Here is a 22,953-nt window from a genome sequence, read left to right on the forward strand (position 1 = left end):
AGATGAGAAATGTAATTTGTAAACGGCGTCCACTGATACGTGAAATTATGCAAATTATAATTGACGTCATCTTGTCAATGGATTACGCGTGTTCTATTTATATCATACATTATACTTCTCGAATGTTTGCATGATATCATGTAATCATGTGTCATGCGATTTGCGTTTATATATATATAGATGCTTTATTGTCGTATAACATTTTATTCGACTGCTAGCGGAGAACGTACAACATCAATACATTTATAAAATAAATAAATAAAACTAAATATACTTTTTGGATTTTTGGTGTAATGTAAGTTTAGTTAATGCGGACAATTACAGTCAAGCATGCACAAGAGGCCTCCGTGGCCGAGTGGCCGAGTGGTCAATAGCTTCATGTGAGGTAGCCATCCAGCTGGTTTACGGAAGGTGCTGGTTCTACTAATGTACGGATGGGCACCTGGGGTTTTCATTTCAAGTCGCCTATAGTTGTGTCAGTTCAAGTTAAACCAAATAAAATAAAAAACATGCACTATATACATGTAAATAGGCCCATGTCACTGTAAGGTGTGTGTAGTTGTAGCAAGTTAAAGCGAACCGTTAATAAAATTACCATATTCTGCTGTTGTGACCAAAACTTGGTCACGAAAGAGAAAATGCGACATTGTTACTTGTCGATAGTTACATTTTCATAAACAAATAATATACGTTACATGTTTAGTTTTGATTTTATTTCGTTCTTTAAATGCAAATGCAGATCATTCGCATTACCAAAAGGCCTGAAAAATTGATGCATCTGTTAGTTTATTATCGTTGTTAACGAATTACTTGCTTAGAGCTTTGTACGAGCCCGAGTTCGAATCACGTCGTGTTGCAGTTTATTCCATAAATGCCCCATTAAGTATTGACTTGTACGATATTTCATATTTCTGCGATTATTTTTCAGATATCGTTGAAATGATACAAAAATGCTGATATCTAAAAAACCAACATTTCCTCGAAATGCAGTCTATGCAAAAAGGATGGAGTCATTTGAGGCCTGGCCGGAATATTTACCAGTGAAGAAAGTGGACCTTGTCGGAGCAGGACTTGTATATACAGGTATGTAGTTTATTGATAAGACTGAAACAAAACGTTAGTATGTCTAATTACTGCTCACAAGCGCGGTAAATGGCACTCTGAAGACAGCTTTTCTCATATTAAGTACATCTTTGTTTATCAGCAAGATGTTGTATGACTGAATATTGTATTATCTGACTGCACAACTGAATACATTATAGCTTTTTTCTGAAGTAACGTTGACCTCGTTTTGGGACACAACACTTGACTGTACTTTTCAGGATACAGCCCACGGAAAAAATGTGTTTGGGCTGGGTTTTTTTGAAGTCGAAAAATTGAAAACTACTTTATGTGGATTTATGTCTTTGCTGTAGTGAGTAATCATATTTTTATTATAGGAGTTGGCGACAGCGTACGTTGCTACTTTTGCGGCGGTGGACTGAGGAATTGGGAAAAAGATGATGTACCAATGGAGGAACATGCGAAATGGTATCCAAAGTGCCCATATGTACTATTAGTAAAGGATCAGGCTAATGTAGAAAAACAAGTAAGTAGGACTTGCCTTACTTATACGGTTTAATCAGTTTTGATTAACCTTTAGCATGCTAGATAAATTGTCGTCTGCTGGAAATGTCGTCTGCTAAAATTGTAAAGTTCATTCACTTTGCTCCAAAATTGGAAGAAATATTGTCAGAGTAGCAAACAGCTTGGAACCTGATCAGACGCCGATTTAATCGGCGTCTGATCTGGTTCCAAGCTGTTTGCAAAGGCTGTTAAATTCGCCTGCAGCAGGCTACGGGTTAATACAGCTATTCTTGCACAAGTTTCTTAATTTACTAACATACAGACGGACGGTTTCGGCAGCACTACAATGGTTTCCGACAATGATGTGAATATTTGTACATCTTACAAGAATCAGAAGAACTTGGCTTATAATCAGTCTTAAAATGCAAAAGTAAGTATGATAACGTTACATGAAAGGAAAACGAATCGTCTATATAGATAATAATAATTTGCTGTGACAGAGATATAATCGACGGTATGACGCACAATAAAACCAGATATGATATTTATGATTAAAGAAAAGATATGTATAAGAATGAAAACACGTAGTAGTGGTACCAAGACTAAAACCACATCAACAAGATTTTTCCAAATTTAATGCACGGCTGCTGTAAAAAGTATCCCCGTACTTGGATTCAGTGTTGTTATATTTTCTGGTCCTTTGGGATCACGGAGTCCATTCAACATATGTGTAATAGAGTTCGCTTTAGAGTTCCGCTTAAGCCGGTGCTAGGGGGCGTGAGAGGTGTTGCACATTTCATTACCTCTTATGAACAGACTCAGTCAAACCGAGTCTGCTATTATTCTTCTTGGTTGCATTCTTTGCTTCCAAAGGATCTTTTTACAGGTGTTTTTTTTCAACACAGTAACACCGTCCTGATGTTCATATGGGACTTATTACATAGAAAGACATTGAAACGATGGCCAGAGTACTGTTTGTTCCAGATTAAGGCCTTTCATATGATTACATTTTTGCATGTCAATGCCTTATTAATGTAAGGTTTCAAACAATCGCCGTAGTACGAAAGTCCAAAATTTCGCACTAAACAATTCACAAGCCACATCATCTTCTCGATTCAAATGTCAAATTTCTGACTTTACATTTCATAGTCAGAACTTAAAATATGTCACTATTTCGACCATTCCAAGAAGGTTTTTGAATTCCTTTGAGCCCCTAAAACCCTGATAAGACCACGATATACACCCATACTATATATGAACATGTATAGGTCTAGCCTATAGGGGAAAACACAGTTTGAGTACTTGGAGTAGCGCTAGATGTCAGGATAGTTCAAAGAAGGTGTTCTGAGTGTGTTCAGTCCATGTGTGGGTAAGTCATACATGGAGGTACAGTTATTGTATTGTATTTCAAATCTCTATATATACTACCATATATGGATGTGTATGTACTCGTTTTATAGTTTTATGCAGCCTATATCTTGATATTACCTCTATTATGTACCTCTATTTATGACACCCTGGATTCTCGGTCTACTCCATGTACATAAAACTGTAGTCAGTATCTTGACATAAGCATCCATACAAATGTAATAGAGAGAAATCAACGACCAATAGCACCTAGCAGTACAAACCAACACGCACATGCCGCAGCAAGTCCACAAACCCAAGACGATTAGTTGCGATGCTGCTTTATATACACGCCCGAATTGTACTACACATTCGTACTGGTTTCAGGTAGTATGCAAACTTAGAAAATTAGAAATGAGATATTCTTGAATAACTTAGCTCTTTAAGAAAATTTCTTCTGTTTTCTTTTCTCTCTTCCAGATATACTAGTACACCTGAAATCTAGGCTGCATGTAACTCAAAGCAGACCAGACGATCCTGTACGAAACAAACCGAATAAGAGCTGATGAATAGGACTTTACTGGAGTTAAGAGCTTATAGCAAAAATAATCTGTTTAACGAACACAGTTACATACCTTTCAGCTCGAAATTTCTTTAGTATTTTATTCATTAAGAAGATTATACAAATTATTATCTTTGACATCAACACATACAAAATGTTGTAAACTAATCGTGTATGTTGTATTTCGAATCTGAAATTGAAACTGTTAATTTAAACTATCCTTAATTTGCTTTATGTGTGTATCAATTTATCTAATTATAAATATTGCTTTCATTCTTCCACTTAGTTTATAACTTCTATAAAATAACTATCTTTCTTTTATGCAGAATACTTATATACTTTTTTTAGTTTATGAACAATTTAGATAAAACAATGATTTCTTTATTCAGGTGGATAGAAATAGTTCCGAGATTAACCCGTACAAAAGCGTTGCAGCTCAGAGTTGTTTGGAAAATGATTACCCAGAAGAAAAGGTCAAACAAGCGATTGATATTTATATCCAAAGAAACGGTAAAATTTTAAATTTATTTAGACATTTATATGCGTTTTTTTGCTGAGTATTTTGTTCAGATTGACTTGGTATGATAAAACAATAAAAGAATTAAAATAATTTCACCAACAAATTCCAAATGGACTCATACTGTCAGAAAATTTGGTTTATCACTCAGCACTTCCATTGATATCGCATACACAGAAACTCGCCATTTACAAAATGATGCTACCTCTGTAAACTCTGCAAATGTATACTAAATCATCGCTTTGCTTACGTCATGGGCTTAAGCCTTTAATTGTATAGTATTTGTTGTTTAAATGTCAGTCATAGTCAGCTAAGAACCCTTATATTTTTTCGTAGTAAATACCAAGGAAATTGTTAATACCATATATTTATGATTATATACAGGTACCTGTAAATTCAAAGGAAGAGATTTGTGTGAGATTATATTTGAACTCGAGGAAAAGGATGGCCAGAAATATGATCTAACAGGAGATAATTCGTGCAAAATGTGTATGTATAATGTAGAGACTTTGTCATTTTTCGCCTTTGACCATCTGATGAATTGCGAACAGTGTGCCCCAGTGTTTTCCACTCTACAAGCAACATTCATGATCAAGGGGTTTCCAATTTACAACCGATCAAATAATTAAATCAATTGATCGTATGTTTTGTAAATAGCGTTTAATAGATATCGGACTTTATGTCTCTGGTATCATTTTTCTTGCATGCCAAACAGGATTTTCTCGTGTTTTTGCCGGTGCTAACAAAACTCGTCTTACATCCCTGGATGCAAGATGCACTCGCGTGCTGAAATTTGTGAATGAATGCATAAATTCATACGCTACTACAATAAAGAATTCAAACGCCTGGGTTCTATCCACATTCTCTATTGTCAGTTTTGTGAAAAGGCCAAATCAGAAGGGTGCTATTTAACTGATCACCGTAAAATTACGTTTATACTTGACGTGAAAGACGAAAACAGTAAATTAATGTTAAATATATAATTGACATTCGCGAGTCAAATTACTTTCCATGAACTTTTAGAACTATTACATTTGTTGCTTTCAGCAACAGGAAACAAAGTTCAGCTAACAGCTAATTCTTTGTTAAATGCAATATACAATTAAATACATAACAGGACACAACTCCAACATTTAAACACTGTTATTACATTTGGTTTCGAAAAACATGAAGCCCACTTCAGAGATATTTATACTAACAATGTTATGACGTCTTCTGAATAATGCAACGCCGTCGGCGGGGCGACAAATGACGTTATAACACTTTATGTTAATTTACATTGTCAATTGAGAGCTATAACGGTTTCAACTGAACCAAAAAAAATTGTGAAGCTAACTTTATTAATAAAAAAAGGCAAACATAGATGACATGCAGTAATTACGATGACACAGGAATTTACAAAATAGTCGGCATATATGAGCCTGAATGGTATTTTAACATTACGGATATGTCAAATTAGTATCCCACATTAAACGAGTCCAGTCAATATCGGTCCACTCAATAGGCATGAACGTAGAAATTGGTGCTGTGACCACCCTGATACATTTGTATATGGGAAATATCTGATGTCAAACTTGCGACTGTTCATTCTTTTTGACTAATTTTATATGTTTACAATACATATTGAAATCTACATTTTGACCGCGTGATAAAATTATATAACAAAAGCTGGTAATATGGCGCAAATGACGTTGCCATTGAAAATGCATGTAAAATACGCGATCGTGGCAAATTTGCTGAATAAAAACACGTTTAGGGAGGTACAAAACAGCGAAGTACATGAATGGTCGCCATAGATATTTTAAGCAAGTGTTCATTTTACACTAAGAATATCTTTAGACTTTGGAACGACATCGATCATATGTTTCCATTACAAGAAAACATGCATACCACTGTATTATACGGCGCAAATTGGTTTGGGTATATTGGAATTATTATAATTTGAGCGTTGAACACTTTATAGGATCCATGTTTTCAGGCAGAAATTTAAAATCTGATGAATAATATTAATTATGCAAATATTAAGCATGCGAACTAAGTTAAGATGTTATTGTCATGTTGTTTTATTGTGAACAGAACAGAACAGAACAGAACAGATCTTTTATTTGATAAACACAGATTACAAAACATACATTTTGTAATAACATGTGAACAAATATACATATTATATACACAAAGGTGGATACGGATCAATGTGGATGTGGGGATGGTGATCACACATTTTAAATCAGTAGAAATGAATATCTATGTTAAGTCAATTTAGAAGTCCTTTATTAATACATAATTTTCTAAAGATATTAATGGGTCAGCGCACTTACTTTTAAGCTGCTATATATAATTATTGTTACAGGTAGGCAAAAAGAGAACTTTCCTTGAAACAGATCAGAACAAAACAAACTTAAATTTGTTACTCCTTATCGTCATTAATCAACTCAAAAACTTTTTTGTTTCTTAAGACTATGTACAATACTTTAAATGAGATATGATCTTGGATTGAAATAGTAATGAAGTACTAGTGTTACATCATAACACTAGGCTACTACTAGAGGACAGCATAATATCTATAGTAAAAAGTAACAACAATAATAACAGCTGTGTTTCGTATTTCAAAATGTTAGTAACATACATTGTCAATTTACCATATTTGCATACTATTGAGTAGCCGCCATTCCAATTGATTGACACATCATGTGTAATTTTAGACACAACATTGTACGTGCTAGTAGCTTAAAACTTTTATATGACTTATATTGCACACGGCAACATCCTTGTGCGTCATATTACCGGCAATGTAAACAGAGAGCGCGGAGAAGGGTTGTGTTGTTATAGACGTTAAAACAAGTAATGTTCGATATTATATTTGCTTGAAAATCAGTATCATAGATCAAGTGTTGTTTGTTTTTAAAATGAATTCACATTCTGGTAAAAATGTAGGCATTTTAATATTAATTTAGCAAACCAAACAGTCTTATTGACATACAACATAGACGTACCTTCAACCCCCCATTTCGTCCCCTTACCCTTCTTCCCCCTTTTTCTGTATGTTGCATAAAGTTAAAATGTACTTGTTGGATATTTGAAGCAACCCGTTTATAATATTTTTCCGTTATAGTTTCTTTTCGTTGTGGGCCTGCTTTGCAAATGCGTGGCTCTATAGCTGTGACTGGGGTGTTAAGTGCTTTTCATGAGGTACTGCTTATAAAATTGAGAAATAACTTCATATTACTGCAGTAAGACTTTATAAGTGAAATGTAACCGTTTGAATATTTAATCTCACCATAGTTCAGTAATTTGATCAGGTTAGAATGCCATTCAGATTTAATGGACTTTTATGCGCAACAATGACATCAAAACAAAATGGAATACAAGACATGCCAAAAATATTTCTTTGAGAATCAAGAAAGTGTATTCCTATTTTAATAAACTATTATATCTCGAAAACACACTAAAATGCCAGCAAAACTAGTTAAAACGTACATAAATTCAGAAACGTCCATGTCGGAGCATTGAATTGTGTACGAAATGCGAGATGTTTCCTTGACTTGTTTCGTTCAAACTTACTCTATATTTGTTGTGCATAGTGTGATGTAAAACTAACTTTATACAATGTGATCAAATTCCAGTTCTAGTATCTTTCATACTATTTAATGCTATAATACAGTTTTCTTCAAAACTTAACAACATATATGCCACTTGCATTATCATGTTTTCTACCCTACATTCGCTTTAAGGAAATCCTAATGCGCTTCGATTGTGATCGTATGTTTTTATCGCATGCTAACATGAACGATTGATTTCCACAAAACGTACCTAGCGTCAATATAATGTCATGTGATTTACAGAAAGCTATGATTACGATATAAATTGTAACGTTGTTTTCATAGTAGAGGAAACAGTATATCTTTAATTATAGCTTTATTTTAATGAATCAGGTCTATATGAGTGTATACAGAAAAAGATGCTGTCGGGAAATGAAAAGTACAGAAGTATACTTTGTTACAAAAAAGTATATTTATAAGTGCTTTTTTTTTTATGAAAAAGCGAATTGTTTTCTCAGTTGACATTTGTTGTGGAAAAGAAAGCTTTAATATGTCCATTCACTGTTTTTCTGCATACTGGGCACTTTGTTAGAGCAGGAGCACATTGTGGACAGCTAACCATGTGACCGCAAGGCAGAAATATTACATCTGCTCTGCTGTCAAGACATATTTTACACATCTGGTTCTCCTTTAGTCTTTGATTCTCTTCAAGCAGTGTCTCAAGTGGTTCTGGAAAAAAACGTTAATCTCTGATTATTGAAATAACTGATGACTCAAAATTGTATAATCACATCGGGCTAGAGTATATTAACAATAGCATATTTAAAAAACTAGATATAGCCTTTTTTGTGTATTTGGCGCTTACTATTGCTTTGTTACAGGGGACAGTATACCAACAAGTGAAAAATCTTAAAATCTACATACTGCTATCTTTTTTTCAAATATCGTTATGATTGTGTTAAATAAGGAAAACAATCGACATAGAATTTGTCTGAACTAAATAACAGAGCAGTGTATCACGTCAGTGTTGCGTATTTTTGTACGAGGAATGTAACGTATACCTATATCTTCGAATGATGTAACACTATCCACCTGTGCACTTTGGTTGTTATCTTCTGTACCAGTTTGAGTAAATGAAGGGTCTGGGTTTTCTTCTAATTCGAAAAGTATTTCACATAAATCTTTGCCTTTGAAGTCGTTATTTCCTGTAATTCGCAAGAGTGTCCTTCTCAAATAAGTACATTCTTAACATATTGAAAGGCAAATGACAAGCAAACACATTATTTGTGAAATGATTCAGCTACATTTTAAATTTCAACTAAGCATTTAGTATCATTTGTACTGGATTTTATAGAAATACTCTGAAAATATATTTGTGGATAAGGTCATACTTAAAGCTTTTTAAATACTTTCTTACCATATTTTTTATTGTAAATGTCGATAGCTTTTTGAACCATGTTGTCTTTGTAGCCCATCTGTATACAACTTTGAGCTGCGACACTGTTTATAATATCTGTAGCTGTAGACGAGTCATTGTGCCCCTGTAAACGATGTATTCATAATAATTCATATTGAACTAAATACAGTGTAAAAGCATTAGACAGTCAACATAAAAAAATGTTCAAAATTATTTGCATTTTGACAGGAACTGGTTTAACTAGAATAGTTTACATGTGACTGCCCAAATAACTTGACTAAATATCGTCGGGAATATGATGCGTTTTTTAATTTATATTCTAATGCACTGTCAGCATTCATAAAAATATCACGAAGGTTACATTCTCCGTTATTGTGCGACGTTCAATGCATAACGTTAAGTTATATATGTCAGCTATTTTCCAAAGATATTGTAACTTTAGATTGTACTTACACTGCTAGTATTCCCATCTACTTCCGGTTTTTCGCCTCGGCTAAGTTTTTCTATGTAAGTTTGTCCTTTGACCAGTAGAATGTGTGGACATTTTGGGTACCATTTGGCATGTTCCTCCATAGGAACATCTCCACGTTCCCAATTTCTTAACCCACCTCCACAGAAATAACATCTCACGCTATCACCGACACCTGTAATATTGATTCATAGTGTCACAGCATGTCATTCGATACATTTCATAAGCATAATTAGTAGAAGGTAAAGTAACTCTTGAACATCTCAGAAAAACTAAAACAAACGTTCACATCATAAAATCATAGAATACATTGACCGTATGAAGGGATTGCGATTTTATTATTTGTACAGATAGGCGTACGTGTTCTGTGTTTCAATGCGCGTTTCTGGTGTCCAAATTCAAAACATACTATTCTTCCCATGTCCACGTTTAAAATATGCTTACAAATCAAATCTGAAATCTTAATAGTGTAAAAAATTTCATATGTTGCAAACATCTTCATTAAATCTATCTGACTGATGCTTAGTGGATATTTAATACACGTACGCGTACGTGTACTGATACTTAAATCACAAATGCCCTTATAGGAAACGAGTTGTTATTATAGAGATAATGCATGTTTTTTCGTGTTATAACATTTGCAGAATCATGAGGGATTGGTTGGTGTCCAGGCCCTGTAGGGTGAGGGTACCAAGAATTCCGGATTAATTCTGAAATAACACGAAATGAACATGCGCTTTTACGCTGTGTGTTAAACGTCATTAAATTTCCATGAAATGTGCGGGGATGACTGTGTTATCTTTTCACGTTGACAACATTTTCCTTATGAATAATCCGTTTTGGGGCCGTAATACGTTGACGTTTTGCCGCGGAAAGCGCATATGTAAAAAGTGTTTTAACAGCACGTGAGTGCGAAAATCTCTCTGTTAACACATGTTTTCTCTCCTGTTAAAACACCTCAGAAAAGTAACACGAACAAGAATGCAGGTTTATAATGTAATGTTACGTCGTTGCTGCAAAAATCACTTTATCGGACGACTTTTAGCAGACGTTTATTATTATCTAATATTATGCTCTTAACCAACGCGGATGTTGTCAACTTAATTTTCTAATTTATGTTTAGGTAGCAATTATATGTTAGTCAGAGGGTATATCATTCACAAGTATTACATAACTACAGAACATTTTACCTGTATATACGAGACCTGCATCAACGAGGTCAATCTTGTCAACTGGGATGTATTCTGGCCAAGCTTCGAAAGATTCAAGACGTTTAGAATAGACAGCATACTGGGGAAATTTTGGCTTTTCTACGTTGATTCCAAGTGCAATAGGAGGTGGACGTGATGAGTGATGTTTGTCAACTTTAACATCTTCGGTCATTTCCCATACATTTCAGATGCGTTGGCATCTATGGAAAAAACTAATGTTAGCTAATATCAAAACTAGATCAAAAATACATAGTCTACATTTGACATATACTGAAACATTAGAATAATATATTATCTGCACATATGCAACATCGACAGTTATGCTTTTCTAACCCTATTACTGCCTCGATAGCCTAGTGGTTGAGCGTCCGCTTCGAGTGCGGGTGGTCGTGGGTTCGATCCCCGGCCACGTCATACCAAAGACGTGAAAAATTGTACCAGTAGCTCCCTTGTTTGGCGCTCAGCATTAAAAGGGAAACTGGCTTCTCTTCTCTCATACTCTTGTGGCGATGGATTCCATCAGGAATGAGGTGTCGAGAGAGATTAATATAAGAGCCGCGCCATGCGAAAACCAACATAGTGCGTTTGCGGCCGTTTGTGAGGACGTTGTACATTTATTTTAGTTCCTCTCATATGTAGGCGCATTCAAGCCGGATCTGCTATCGTGCTGTATGCTTCCAAATGGTCGTATTAATGATTGTCTACATATTTGATCTAACACCGATATATACTTGTAGTTAGAACTCATGCACTGCTAATCAACGGAGCTTACGCAGATTATAAGAATCAACATACTTAAACGGATCAAAATATTTTCTTAGGGTTGTTTTGTTATTACATCTTTTCCTGCCCCTGCTACATGTACTAGAACTAGGCTGAAGTGCTGTTTATTCTGCTATTAGTGCCACTGCATCTACTCTTTCTGTTGTTTCTTCTACTGCTTACTAATAATAATATCATTAGCAGTAGTAATGCTAATAAACATAATGATGATAATAATAATAATAATAATAATAATAATAATTTATTAAAATTATAAATATTAGTTCAAAATCAGACACACAGTTTCATGTAAAACGAAGTTGCTTTATATTGAAAAATTTCACATTCTTCTCACGATTTTACATAAAGAATACCTAACATCTCAAAGAAAAACTTATTCAAAATCAGAAAATCTTACCTTACATCGGAATTGATACCAAGTAACATGGAATTTCCATGCGAGTACATTATATACTCTTCTCATTTAAAACGAAAACAGAACTTTGATCCATACATTATTACGAATAGCTATAAGAGTGGTCATACATGTATGATACTGTTAACATTGGTAACCTGCCTATTTACTTACATTTACTAATAGTAAAGGAAAGACGCAAAATTAGATCTACATATAGTAACAAGACCATGATTTCATAAGTTATGTAACAGCTGTAAATCGCATTTTCATTTGTACATGAATCATGCTTAAGTCTAGACTTACCATAATAATGACGTTGGTGGAAATTCGTATTTGTTATTAAGATTTCACTCAGTTTGAAGCGCCGCTGAAATTCATTGTCAAAATACGAAACATTCAGGATATTTGGAAACAACTCGATCAAGGTATAATACGTGACCGTGTGTACATAAACCTTTATAAAGATTATTCTACAGATCCATGTTCAAATGTGCATAAAAATGCATAACTTCTTCACTTGCTAATAATGTACATCACTTTATTTACAATACTATTAATAGACAATAATATAAATAACTCCCGATATTTTTTGAGTCACTAGCGAATTTTCCATTTCTATTTTAAGACTGGTGCTAAATATAGCGTTTGACGACATAAACTTATGTCTATATTTAGTCGCTATATAGTATATAATAGAGACCTGTAAACTGGGATTTTAAAAACTTGGCAAAATTGACTCTCTTTGGCAGTTTACACAGTGATCAATTGTATGAATTAATTTGGCACTTTATTAGAGGCATTTTAACATGTAGTCGTACCAGTAATAAGAATATAATGCAATAGTTAGTACGGGTGTACTACATGTAACAAGATAAAAGTAAAATAAAATCAAAATACATGTAGATATTTTCTTCCTTTTTGTTTAGTTAGCTTTATTTATTTTTCCTGTTTATTAGTCTTACTCATTAGGCTTATCGGGATGACTTACAGCGATCGTCCATAGTTATCTCGTTGTCCTATTACTAGTATTAGACTTATATGTGCTCCCTTAATTTCAGAATGAAACATGCTTCTATATGATGAAGTCAAAGATGAGGATCGGTATGACGTCGATGCAAAACAAATGGAAACATTTGAAGACTGGTCTGGCTATATTCCAGTAAAGAAGAATGACCTTGAAGCAAGAATTATTTATACAGGTATTGATAGCTTCTTGTTCTTCTATAGTACAAATACAGCTCATGTTAACATACTAAAATTACGTTAAGAAACAAATCCTTAGAGCACTGTCCATACTCGAATCTTTAAGAGAGAGAACAACACGTGTACCTTAAGGTAGTTCTGCACGTTTGGATCGAATTTTTTTCTACAATGTAGAATTTGATAAAACTCTGGTTTTTCAAAACTTCAGAATATACCCAGAAAATTCAGCAAATAAAAAAGATAGGGTCGTGTGCTTGATTTCTTGCTAGACTAATTTGAAAAATATGGACTTCATGCAATATTTCATAATGGGAGTCTATGGGAAAATCATAACTTTCATAACATTTTCGCTAATAGAAATTTTTCTAAAATGTAGATTTTGATGAAACTTTTCACAGTTGTGAATAAAGACATGGCCTTTAATTTGATAAAATAAAATATATAGGTCCTTGTGCCTATTTTTAAGATATTTGACCATGATTAAAGTGAACCGGACATTTCACGCTAATTTTAAGACATTATTTTGATTTATTGAACGTGTCATAATTATGTTTTAATACCATATTTTGACTTTAGAAATATAACAACAGTGCCATTGTAATAAATTTACTCACAGGTTGCGATTGATTCATAAAATGATTTTCATTTCCGTACGCCGAATCCAGGCTTTATTTTACGTTTTCCGGATAAATGACGTTACGCCATCACTTCCGGTTTATCAAACGTGCAGAACTTCCATAATATAACAAACATTTCAATAAAGACGGCACATGTCTTTTTTATATATGTATATACATTTGATACACTGGTGCTTTCCACATTTGTATCTATAATAGCTCATGTATTCTTAGCTAAGACGAACAGAATCATTACAAATATGTCTCAACATGTTACCAGGGAGGAAAGAAATGACTTAGCTTATCGAAACAGATGCTAAAGCATTAACGAGAGACTTATATTCTTAATTCACAGAGACTAAACTAGGTATATATAACGAGTGGATTTTTGTGTTTTACACCTAAATTTCCTTAAAAGCTTTGAATCATTTTAGACCCTTTCTACTTGCTTTTTGTCAAGTCGTGTATATGTGCTTTGTATGTTATATGGATTGCTTTTCTTCATTCCTCCATTGTTATGCTCCTCCTCTTTTTTACTTACATTTTATTTTGTTTTTACGCGCCTCGCGCCTTTTATGCTATCACCCCACCCCAAAACACACACACCACCCATTGTATCTTTCTCATGGTTAAATTGTACTTGTTAATCGGTATATGTAGCGACCCGTCTGCTACATCTTTCAGTGTTTGGTTGGTCAGCTTTGGTATGTGTGACTGTGGTTGTGTTCGCTGTGTTCAGTGCTTCTAAGGAGTCTACCAATACATTTTAAGTTTTTATATGTTTTAGGTGGAGGTGATAGTGCACAGTATAATGATTGTGGCGGCGGACTCAGGAACTGGGAAAAGAATGGCATTCGAAAAGAAGAATACGTTAAGTGGCATTCCGAATTCCCATATATACTGTTACTAAAGGGCCAGTCATATGTTGAAAAACGTAATAGTGAGAGAAAACCAGAGGCGGTCGCTCCTTCAAAACATGTAAGTATCATCCTACACTCATAACATGTAACCGTAGCTTGACTCAGTTGCAAGTATTAAGCAATAGAATATTAAGTTCAGACAAAGTCTGATATGTTTTCAACTGACTTTACTTTATCTACTGAAATTATTGACATGCTTTCAACTAGGCTGCTGTTTTTCTCTAGCAATCGAATTTTCTCTGCTCAAAATAACCGTAATATCTCCAACAATTACCTTTAGGCGATAAAATAGTCAAATTTTACCAGTGGATAATATAAAATAACAATATCGTTCAAATATTTATGCAGATATATTAACAACTTAAAAAACAATGCTGTTTATTCCCATGTCTATTTACCAATGGATAGGCTAGGCTATTTAATCTTTCCTGTTTGTTTTCCATTTAAATCTAAAGTGAAATATAATCAGAAAAAGGAAGACAGAAAACATAAAATACATTTTATAACCAGTCTGCCATTGAAATAGTCATGCAACATCCATAGCGTTTTCAAATTTGCCAAAGTCAAAGACTATTAGGCCGGCTAACATAGATCTGAATCATTTCATTAATATAAAACAGTAATAACAAAATGTTTTATTGTGTTCATAATTGTTGAATAATAATCGATTTTACATAGAAATAACATATTTGTTTCAACAATTTTATTAAATCACAATTTTGATTAATTTTTGATACCTTTTTATTACATCTTGTTATCTATTTTGATTCTTTTTTTTTCTGAAGTAATGTATTTTTTACAGACCCAAACATTTGCTAACATTGTCTCGAAGACTTTTATGTTTGTCAAAACAGTATCATAAGGATGGAGAAAATCGATCTTAATTGATTTGTTCGCTCATCGTCTGCAATTTTGTATTCTACGCATTGACGTCATTTCTATATTTTCACATCATGTAATTTTGAATAAAATAATGCCTAAAAAGCGATCTATACGCGTACAATATGGCACCATTACAACATCTTTTAATTTCTTTATGGTACTTAATTATGGGTCTTTAACTGGTTTTCCATTTTTGCAATATCAGGCCTTTAAAACTATTTAAGAAATCAGTAAACACGAATAAACGTGCGGCGCGATATTAGTTAGTAGGTGTGTGTAGGTATTATTGTTGTCAAATCCGTCCACGGGCATTACTGAGCGGGGTAGGTCGTTCGTGAGCTAATTTTCTTAAATTTTATAACCTGTGAGACCGGATATAAATATATAATACTTACATATGTATATCAAAAGTGTTCTGGTTTCGCTTAAACTTTTCCTATTTAGATTTCCATAATTTATGTACTTATTGAACTCTTAGGGCGTCCTTGGGTGCTTCGTTCTTCTTGTTCTTCTGTTTCCGACTCGAGATAGAATCGCCCTAATGACACGAACAAGGCCCAAAAACATTGTTCTCGGCTCAGAATTGCACACCACCTCCTAATCGGGAGGACCACGAACAATGCCAGAACAATATGGCGGAATGAGAAGGTACAGCTTCTATGTCAATAAAACATCGTAGCGAAATAAACATATGACAAATTTATGACCAAATAAAATATTATTTGAATGAAGAAATTACACTACTTTTGTAGAAATGTAGGTATATCCCCGTCGATAATGTAAACAAGCGCCGTAAACAAAGCTGTAAAACTCCACTTCCGGTTCCCAGTGTTAGAGCGTTGCACTCGAGCAACTGATCCGACTCGACTCAATTCCGTCCGGGGAATAAACGTCCAAGGACGCCCTTAATGTTTTCAAATGAGTTGGAAAACATTCGATACTAAATTTCATACAATGTGGTTATTCCTCGTATAACCTATATTTCATGTGTACACACATTCTAACAGTTTTTTTTATACTATATATATTTCTATGAATTCATACCACTGTTGTCATAAAATAAAGATCAGTAACGCACCGCGTTTTCTAAAACCGTAATCAGTGTTGTTTTCTTTCCTAATTCACTGTATAATCAAGAAATGTTTTAATTTTGGACGAGCATAGCTAGGGAGAAAATAATGAAGAATGACCCTCGATGTCATTATCTGTCAGTAATGCTCTAATATGCCGTACCTCGCACGGACTGTCCTTGTAATACAATATTTCAGGCAAGAAAGGATGAGATTATAACTGGGGTAGTGGCGAGAAAACGTTTGTGCCCCACGCATGCCCATGACGTCAAGGATATTGTAATATTAATTTAAAGCAAGTTACTTTGTCAAACATGCACTATTGAAATTAAAATAGCTGAAAATATACCTGTCAATATCAACAAAAGAGACGCGATGTTAAGAACTAATGGTCTCAAAGAGCATAATGAAGAGATACGTTACAAAACAAAACCGGACTTTCTGTGGATAAATAACTTGACCAAACATAGTCTGTTACACTGATTTGTCTAGCAATACAGATGATATGTAGTATAAACGCGCGGAAGAGTCTAGACCAAACACTGTAAAAGGTAGTCGGGTTCACAACACATCCAGTGTCGAGTATAGAACAGATTCTCACAACACCAGGCAAGGTATTCAAAGAACAAAATGTAAAAGGAAGGTGAAAGGCTAGATAGACTTTGTGATAGTACAGAACTGAATAATACGAAGCTGAAATGAATTCATCTACAATTATATGATATGCGTATGTAAATTATATCTAATGCAGATGCAAACTGTCATTATGGTGTTTAAACAATTAAAGGTATTTCCAAAATGAATTGAAATAAAGTATGTACAAAGTTGTTTTATGTCAATCAGCATCGATCTTATTGCGGTGTTATATATTTGAAACTCTATGAACGAAATACATTTCCATTGATTTATTCTTGTCTTTAAACAGGTTTACCAATGTGTTTCTCAGACTCCATGCCAGCCGTTACAAAATAATTGCTAACTATTTTTAACAATATAGTTTCTATTTTTTTTCTTTCCTATGTTCCAAAAATGACAGTTATAATATTAACGTAAACGCAAACAGGATTTATTAATGACCGGAGGATTACAAGTAGGGCCTATACCAAGATACAAATTATGTTTTGTATTAAATGTTACATCACAGAAAATTGCATAATTGTTTATATAATTAAAAGCGTAGAATATATCACTATAAATATACTGATATGGCATATATAATGTCAAAGTTGGTTGTCTACGTTTTGACCGTCATAACATACATGAAAACGTAACTTTTATTTGACTGAACATTCTTTGAAAATATTTAATTTAATTACATGCTTTCAGTACGATGTTGTTTTAATTTTAATTGTTTTATTTCTTTTGTTTAAAACATATTTGATAAATAATGAATTTTATCTTATTTAGATTGGTGGAGGAAGTTCTATGATTAACCTTCTTGGAAGTGTTGCTGCTAAAAGTTGTTTAGAAATGGATTTTCCGAGGGATGAGGTCAAACAGGCAATTGGCATTTACTGTCAAAGAAACGGTATTGAAATAAAACATATATTCAGTGAATATAGCAAATTATTATAATATATGTATTACAAAGTAATGTGATTTTACACAAAGGAACAACAGCAACTGTTTTTTTTTTTAGTTTAGTAAGTAGCCCAATAACATTGGCCAGTTACATGGATCAATTATTCAAAATAGCTAAATACAGAAAGTTTTGCTACTGTAAGATAGAAGAGAATTGGAGAATTGGCTGCTGAACATCGCCGGTGTGTGTGTGTGTGGGGGGGGGGGGGCGACTTTCAACTGGAAGTACACCTGTCAGCATATCTTGCAACGTTGCTGGATATGACGCTTGACTATAGCTGTTCCATATATTTTAAACCTTTTTGTAGAATTATGTTTTAAATTTTAGAATCTGTAAATATGGTACGTAAACATTAATAACGTTATTTTAAGAAGTTACGTTAAGTCGTGATTGAACCATCACTAGTAGAAAGACGGCTGAAGATACAAAAATGTATGATTATAAGACACTTATTTATTATTGACAGGTGATCTGAACTTCAAGGCCAAGGATTTATGTGAGATTTTATTTGAAATTGAGGAAAATCAAGACAAGACCTGCTCAGCTGTAATAGATATTATAGCTACTCCAGTACCAGTGGCAAGTTTTGAAGACGAGGATTTTCCAGGTACTACATGTATTTAAATTATGTTAGAGTAACTGTTGTTTCATAGAAATGTTTATATCGACTGGTATAATATTTATGTCTCTTCTATGGTATCCAAAACTTGGAAACATATAGGAATGTTATGGGGTTTAAAATATCTACTTAAAAGATCGTGTCTTAACGATTATACTTTTCATTCAATCGTCCTCTATTGGAATATAGCGATACTGTCTGGGATAACTTCACTGCTGAAGAAGAAAAAAACGAATTCTACACAAAGCTTTGAAATATTGAAGCAATACAAATCGAAGCCGCGAGAATCAGTACCGGAGCTACAAAATGATGCAGTACCAATAACCTCTTAAATGAGTTAAAATGGGAACCATTATCTTCCAGAAGGAACATAAACGATGTTCCTTTAATACACACGTGCACGCAACTTTATACAGAACCATTCCTTCCTTCCGTCATCCGTGATTGGTACGCGCTACCTGAGAATATAAAAGATTCATCTACAAATGAATTCAAGCGTAAACTTAATATGAATTGTCAGTGTACCCCCACACTTTCTTATTGGGAGTAGAATAGGACAAATCCTTTATGGTCGTCTTTGTGTAGAATGCAGCTCCCTGAAATATGATATATGAAGAAAATCGGTTGTAGAAAGCCCGCACTGCATATGTGGAGAGATTGAAACAGCGAACCATTTTGCTACTAGTATGTCCTCTTTATAACGCATATAGACAGAAAATCAATTGTAGAAAGCCCGCACTGCATATGTGGAGAGATTGAAACAGCGAACCATTTTAACCATACTGGTATGTCCTCTTTATAACGCATATAGACAGACTTTATTTTCATAATTACCGTGCCCAATAACCTTTCAAAGTCTTATTTATGTTTCTGAAAATTTAAGCCGACCTGAAAACAATGACGTGTTCTTACATGTCCAATCATACACCGTTGTCACACGACGTTTCACATATGATGCTTATCAAAATGGTTTTCACTGTATATAATTATGCATGTCTGTACTCGAAAAATAAATACTGTTTAAACCAATGTTTATAGTAATATTATGCTTTAATAATAAAAATGCTTTTCACCACAGAAACAATTCTACGTATATACAAGAGTGTATATGCTGCAAAGGATTACAGATGAGGTATCATTTTCCGCGTTACAATGAAGATTGCAGTGCTTTTATGGCAAAACATGTGCCGTTTATAGAGCCAGATTACAAAATCATATGTTTATTGTGCTTTTAATTCTACATCTGATAAGACATACGCATCTCGTCCACATATTTCACTACATTTCGTTTTATTTTCAGTTTTGTATAACAGTTTCATAGGAGAGAATCAAATGTGCAAGATGTGTATGTATAAACAAGATCATGTGACATTGTTAGCATATCATCATTTGGTTAGCTGTCCACAATGTGCCATAGAATTGTCACAAGCAATTTGTATGATTCCGGGACTGCATAGAGCATAGCAGATATAATTGAGCGTTTTGGTGTAATTGTGTGCATATTATTTGCTTTGGTTCGAAAATGCATGTTTAATTAGTTATTATACAGGGTATGAGGGTAATTGAATATAAAACCATATACAAATGACTTTGTGTCCACTATATTGAATGGCTTATATTTATATAATATACAATACTATGTACATTTTAGTTCAATATTCGGGTACAAGAAGGTGTAGGAGTTTTATTACCTCATATGACCAGACTCGACCACACCGAGTTTCATTTTGCTTCTTGTATTTCGAAATGATATTCTTATAGATGTTATTTGCTCTGTGTATTATTGTATGGCATAACAAACGGTTCATAGGAGGACCCAGTGACGGTTACGGCTTATGAAATAGATTATGTAAGATTATCATATTTCTTGCTGCGTGCACTACTGTCGCAGTAGACTGTTAATACAGAATAAAGTTCTAATTCTATTATGAGGTATTGGACAGGTTTCCGTAAGGCCTAAACAAGTGTTTGTTTCCGGTATCTCGACCTACCCTAAATTTTTGGTCCGACCCTAAATGTTTTTATGGCCATGTAGAATTGTTTTTCCACCCTTTTAACAAAAAGTTGCAAAAGTACACTCAACTTATTGATGCTCTATAGGCATAATCCCCTTATTTGTATTCATTTTTTGACACAAAAATAATTTCCGAAAAGTTCCACTTAATAAAACAAACTCCCCTCCCCAACGGCCCCGAAAAAAAAACGGGGAAAAAAAGGAAAAAAAAAAGACGTACCTGCCCTAATTATTGAAGCATGTTACCGGAAACAATTTTTTAGGCCTAAATGTGTCATATGCAAATAAATATTATACATATATAACATATTATATTATTAACACAGTAGGGGGAGATAGTTAAGCTATGATTGAATGCAATAGTGGCTCATTTCAATATATTGACTGTATGTGAGAGTTATACGCTATAAGTGTTTGATAGATTACAGAACCAAGTTAGTTATCACTTGTTGTTGGCAGCTTTGAAATATTGAAGATATGTGTTGAAATAAAATGATTTAATTTCCATGTCATTTCTGGTTTATATAAAGTAAAATCGTCATTATTAAATGTTGCCGATTCAAGATATATCCAAAAGCGATTGACAGTTTTTTTTTAAATCTGGAACATTATCAGGGATAAGATCTTGTGATAGTATGCACCCTTATCAAGAGGATGAGTATGTCATCTCTATTTCAGTTGTAAAATGAAATTAATATAGTTTAAGTGTTTGTTTAATATACCCTTCGTGCAACAAAATGTTGAAGCTTAATAAGGGCCTATAGAATATTACGAATCCCTGTGTGCTTCATCATTGTTTCTATATTATTGTTTTATTGGTTATGTAACACACCAAAACGCATATTAGAAGGTACTAGTTTACTTTTGCTGTTAAATATGGAAAATAGATAATCTAATTATCAGTAATTGTTTGAAACAATGAAATGCACTTAAAATAGTTTTAATGTTAATCAGTATAGGAATAATCTAATAGTGGTAATTGCTCGAAATACACTGCGTGGCTTATACCTTGGATATAAAGCAAAACGAGCTTTAAGTCTTGTTTTGTTAAGTTTTGTTTTGTTCGAATATGATAATCTATAAACAATATCGGACGAGATATTTGACAAATATATCCTGCGAAAAGAAATAAAAGAAAAACAGTGCTTTGACAGGTCTTGAAAACATAAGAAAATATTAGAAAAGTGTGAGAAAAGTTTACCGCCGACCTACGTGCAAATTGCAGTTGTCTGAGGTAATTAACAATAATCAGTCCATCTTTTCATTGTAACCACCTTGAAAATGATTGTGTTTATTCTTGCAAACATAATTACAAAAACAAAATCAGACTTTACACAAGATTTTAACACGTAACTGTTTACTTGGACAGTTTGGGAATAGACAGACAGACAGACAGGTAGTTAGCCATCCGTTTACATTCTTTCTTAACAAGTTCATGTTTTGGATAAATGTATTTACTACCCGTCCTCAAAAATGTACATAACCATAGAGTAAATATCCAGTTTACGCTTATATAAAATGACTGACTAAACTTAAATGTTTTCAGCTGACGGTTTTTGAATATGTGAGGATATTCTAATTACAGCACCGCAATGCTTATGATGAAAGAACATATTAGATAATCATACAGAACCAAATATATGATCTACTTTGATCATGTTGATAGATATTTTAGATTACCGACCCCTACACCATTGTATATCTTATATTAATTTTAGGCATGTACCAAGCAAAAAGTAGAATCTGTTTGTTTAAATGGTACATTATAAGCCATATTTTGATTATTTTGCATTATTTTGCATAATTTTGTTAGAAAGAAATATTCGAAGAAACATTTTTAACATGGCGGATTTCCTAAAAACGCTAACGTCAATACCGTCAGTAATGTGCGGCGATCTCCATTTAACTTACCTTGCTTTCTGTGCATATTGATATCTCGATAAGTAACAATTTTATTTTATATTTTAAAAAAGTATTGCAAAAAAGATTAAGATACTTGGGTATGATGTTTTGTTGTTTTCTTTTCATTATACACATTTTTATAGCTCCAGTGACATTACTGTTTTATTAACCCTCGTAACTATAATGTTTAGATTTACGGTTTTACAATCGTAGAGGTAAAATGTAACGTTACGTAACGCCTAAACCGTACAGCCAGAGTGTAGAGGCATAAAATGAGGTGGATATTTGTTTTGCAGACAGAGAATATAAGAACAAAACAGTAAAAATCGACGGCTC

General features: G+C 33.6%; 2 protein-coding genes across 7 annotated transcripts; one reads left to right on the forward strand and one right to left on the reverse strand.

Annotated features, from left to right (window-relative positions):
• Window positions 1–24: 24 nt before the first annotated feature.
• On the forward strand, window positions 25–22,719 carry LOC123550989 (baculoviral IAP repeat-containing protein 7-like). 4 transcript variants are annotated; one of them, XM_053540421.1, is made up of 6 exons: window positions 25–295; window positions 929–1,083; window positions 1,440–1,588; window positions 3,865–3,985; window positions 4,377–4,481; window positions 12,867–13,001. In XM_053540421.1, coding segments are annotated over exons 2-6 (510 nt in total). In that variant the 5' UTR covers window positions 25–295; window positions 929–950; the 3' UTR covers window positions 12,869–13,001. The 4 variants fall into 4 exon arrangements, with proteins under 4 accessions (XP_053396396.1, XP_053396395.1, XP_053396394.1 ...); XM_053540419.1 differs by lacking the exons at window positions 25–295; window positions 929–1,083; window positions 1,440–1,588; window positions 3,865–3,985; window positions 4,377–4,481 and adding exons at window positions 12,112–12,233; window positions 14,416–14,606; window positions 17,908–18,028; window positions 18,549–18,689; window positions 20,002–22,719 and having other exon boundaries at window positions 12,867–13,007; XM_053540418.1 differs by lacking the exons at window positions 25–295; window positions 929–1,083; window positions 1,440–1,588; window positions 3,865–3,985; window positions 4,377–4,481 and adding exons at window positions 12,222–12,575; window positions 14,416–14,606; window positions 17,908–18,028; window positions 18,549–18,689; window positions 20,002–22,719 and having other exon boundaries at window positions 12,867–13,007.
• LOC123550983 (baculoviral IAP repeat-containing protein 7-like) lies at window positions 7,891–11,959 on the reverse strand. 3 transcript variants are annotated; one of them, XM_053540407.1, is made up of 6 exons: window positions 11,809–11,959; window positions 10,608–10,828; window positions 9,402–9,592; window positions 8,949–9,072; window positions 8,593–8,736; window positions 7,891–8,260 (listed from the first exon to the last, which is right to left on the reverse strand). In XM_053540407.1, the coding sequence occupies exons 2-6, from the start codon at window positions 10,798–10,800 to the stop codon at window positions 8,046–8,048; spliced, it is 867 nt and encodes a 288-aa protein (XP_053396382.1). In that variant the 5' UTR covers window positions 10,801–10,828; window positions 11,809–11,959; the 3' UTR covers window positions 7,891–8,045. The 3 variants fall into 3 exon arrangements, with proteins under 3 accessions (XP_053396382.1, XP_053396383.1, XP_053396381.1); XM_053540408.1 differs by lacking the exon at window positions 11,809–11,959 and adding an exon at window positions 11,467–11,578; XM_053540406.1 differs by lacking the exon at window positions 11,809–11,959 and adding an exon at window positions 11,424–11,540.
• Window positions 22,720–22,953: the final 234 nt, after the last annotated feature.

This window comes from Mercenaria mercenaria, chromosome 4 (genome assembly GCF_021730395.1).
Source record: "Mercenaria mercenaria strain notata chromosome 4, MADL_Memer_1, whole genome shotgun sequence".
Classification (NCBI taxonomy): domain Eukaryota; kingdom Metazoa; phylum Mollusca; class Bivalvia; order Venerida; family Veneridae; genus Mercenaria; species Mercenaria mercenaria.

What these genes read in the sequence shown, in the direction of transcription:
- LOC123550989 (XM_053540419.1), top strand. Translation starts at nt 12,875, where the DNA reads ATGCTTCTATATGATGAAGTCAAAGATGAGGATCGGTATGACGTCGAT. An exon ending in AGCAAGAATTATTTATACAG is followed by an intron (nt 13,008 to 14,415) that starts GTATTGATAGCT and finishes TATATGTTTTAG; the next exon opens with GTGGAGGTGATAGTGCACAG. An exon ending in TGAAGACGAGGATTTTCCAG is followed by an intron (nt 18,690 to 20,001) that starts GTACTACATGTA and finishes TTTTATTTTCAG; the next exon opens with TTTTGTATAACAGTTTCATA.
- LOC123550983 (XM_053540407.1), bottom strand. Translation starts at nt 10,800, where the DNA reads ATGACCGAAGATGTTAAAGTTGACAAACATCACTCATCACGTCCACCT. An exon ending in TGCAGGTCTCGTATATACAG is followed by an intron (nt 9,593 to 10,607) that starts GTAAAATGTTCT and finishes TCAATATTACAG; the next exon opens with GTGTCGGTGATAGCGTGAGA. An exon ending in CATTTACAATAAAAAATATG is followed by an intron (nt 8,737 to 8,948) that starts GTAAGAAAGTAT and finishes TGCGAATTACAG; the next exon opens with GAAATAACGACTTCAAAGGC.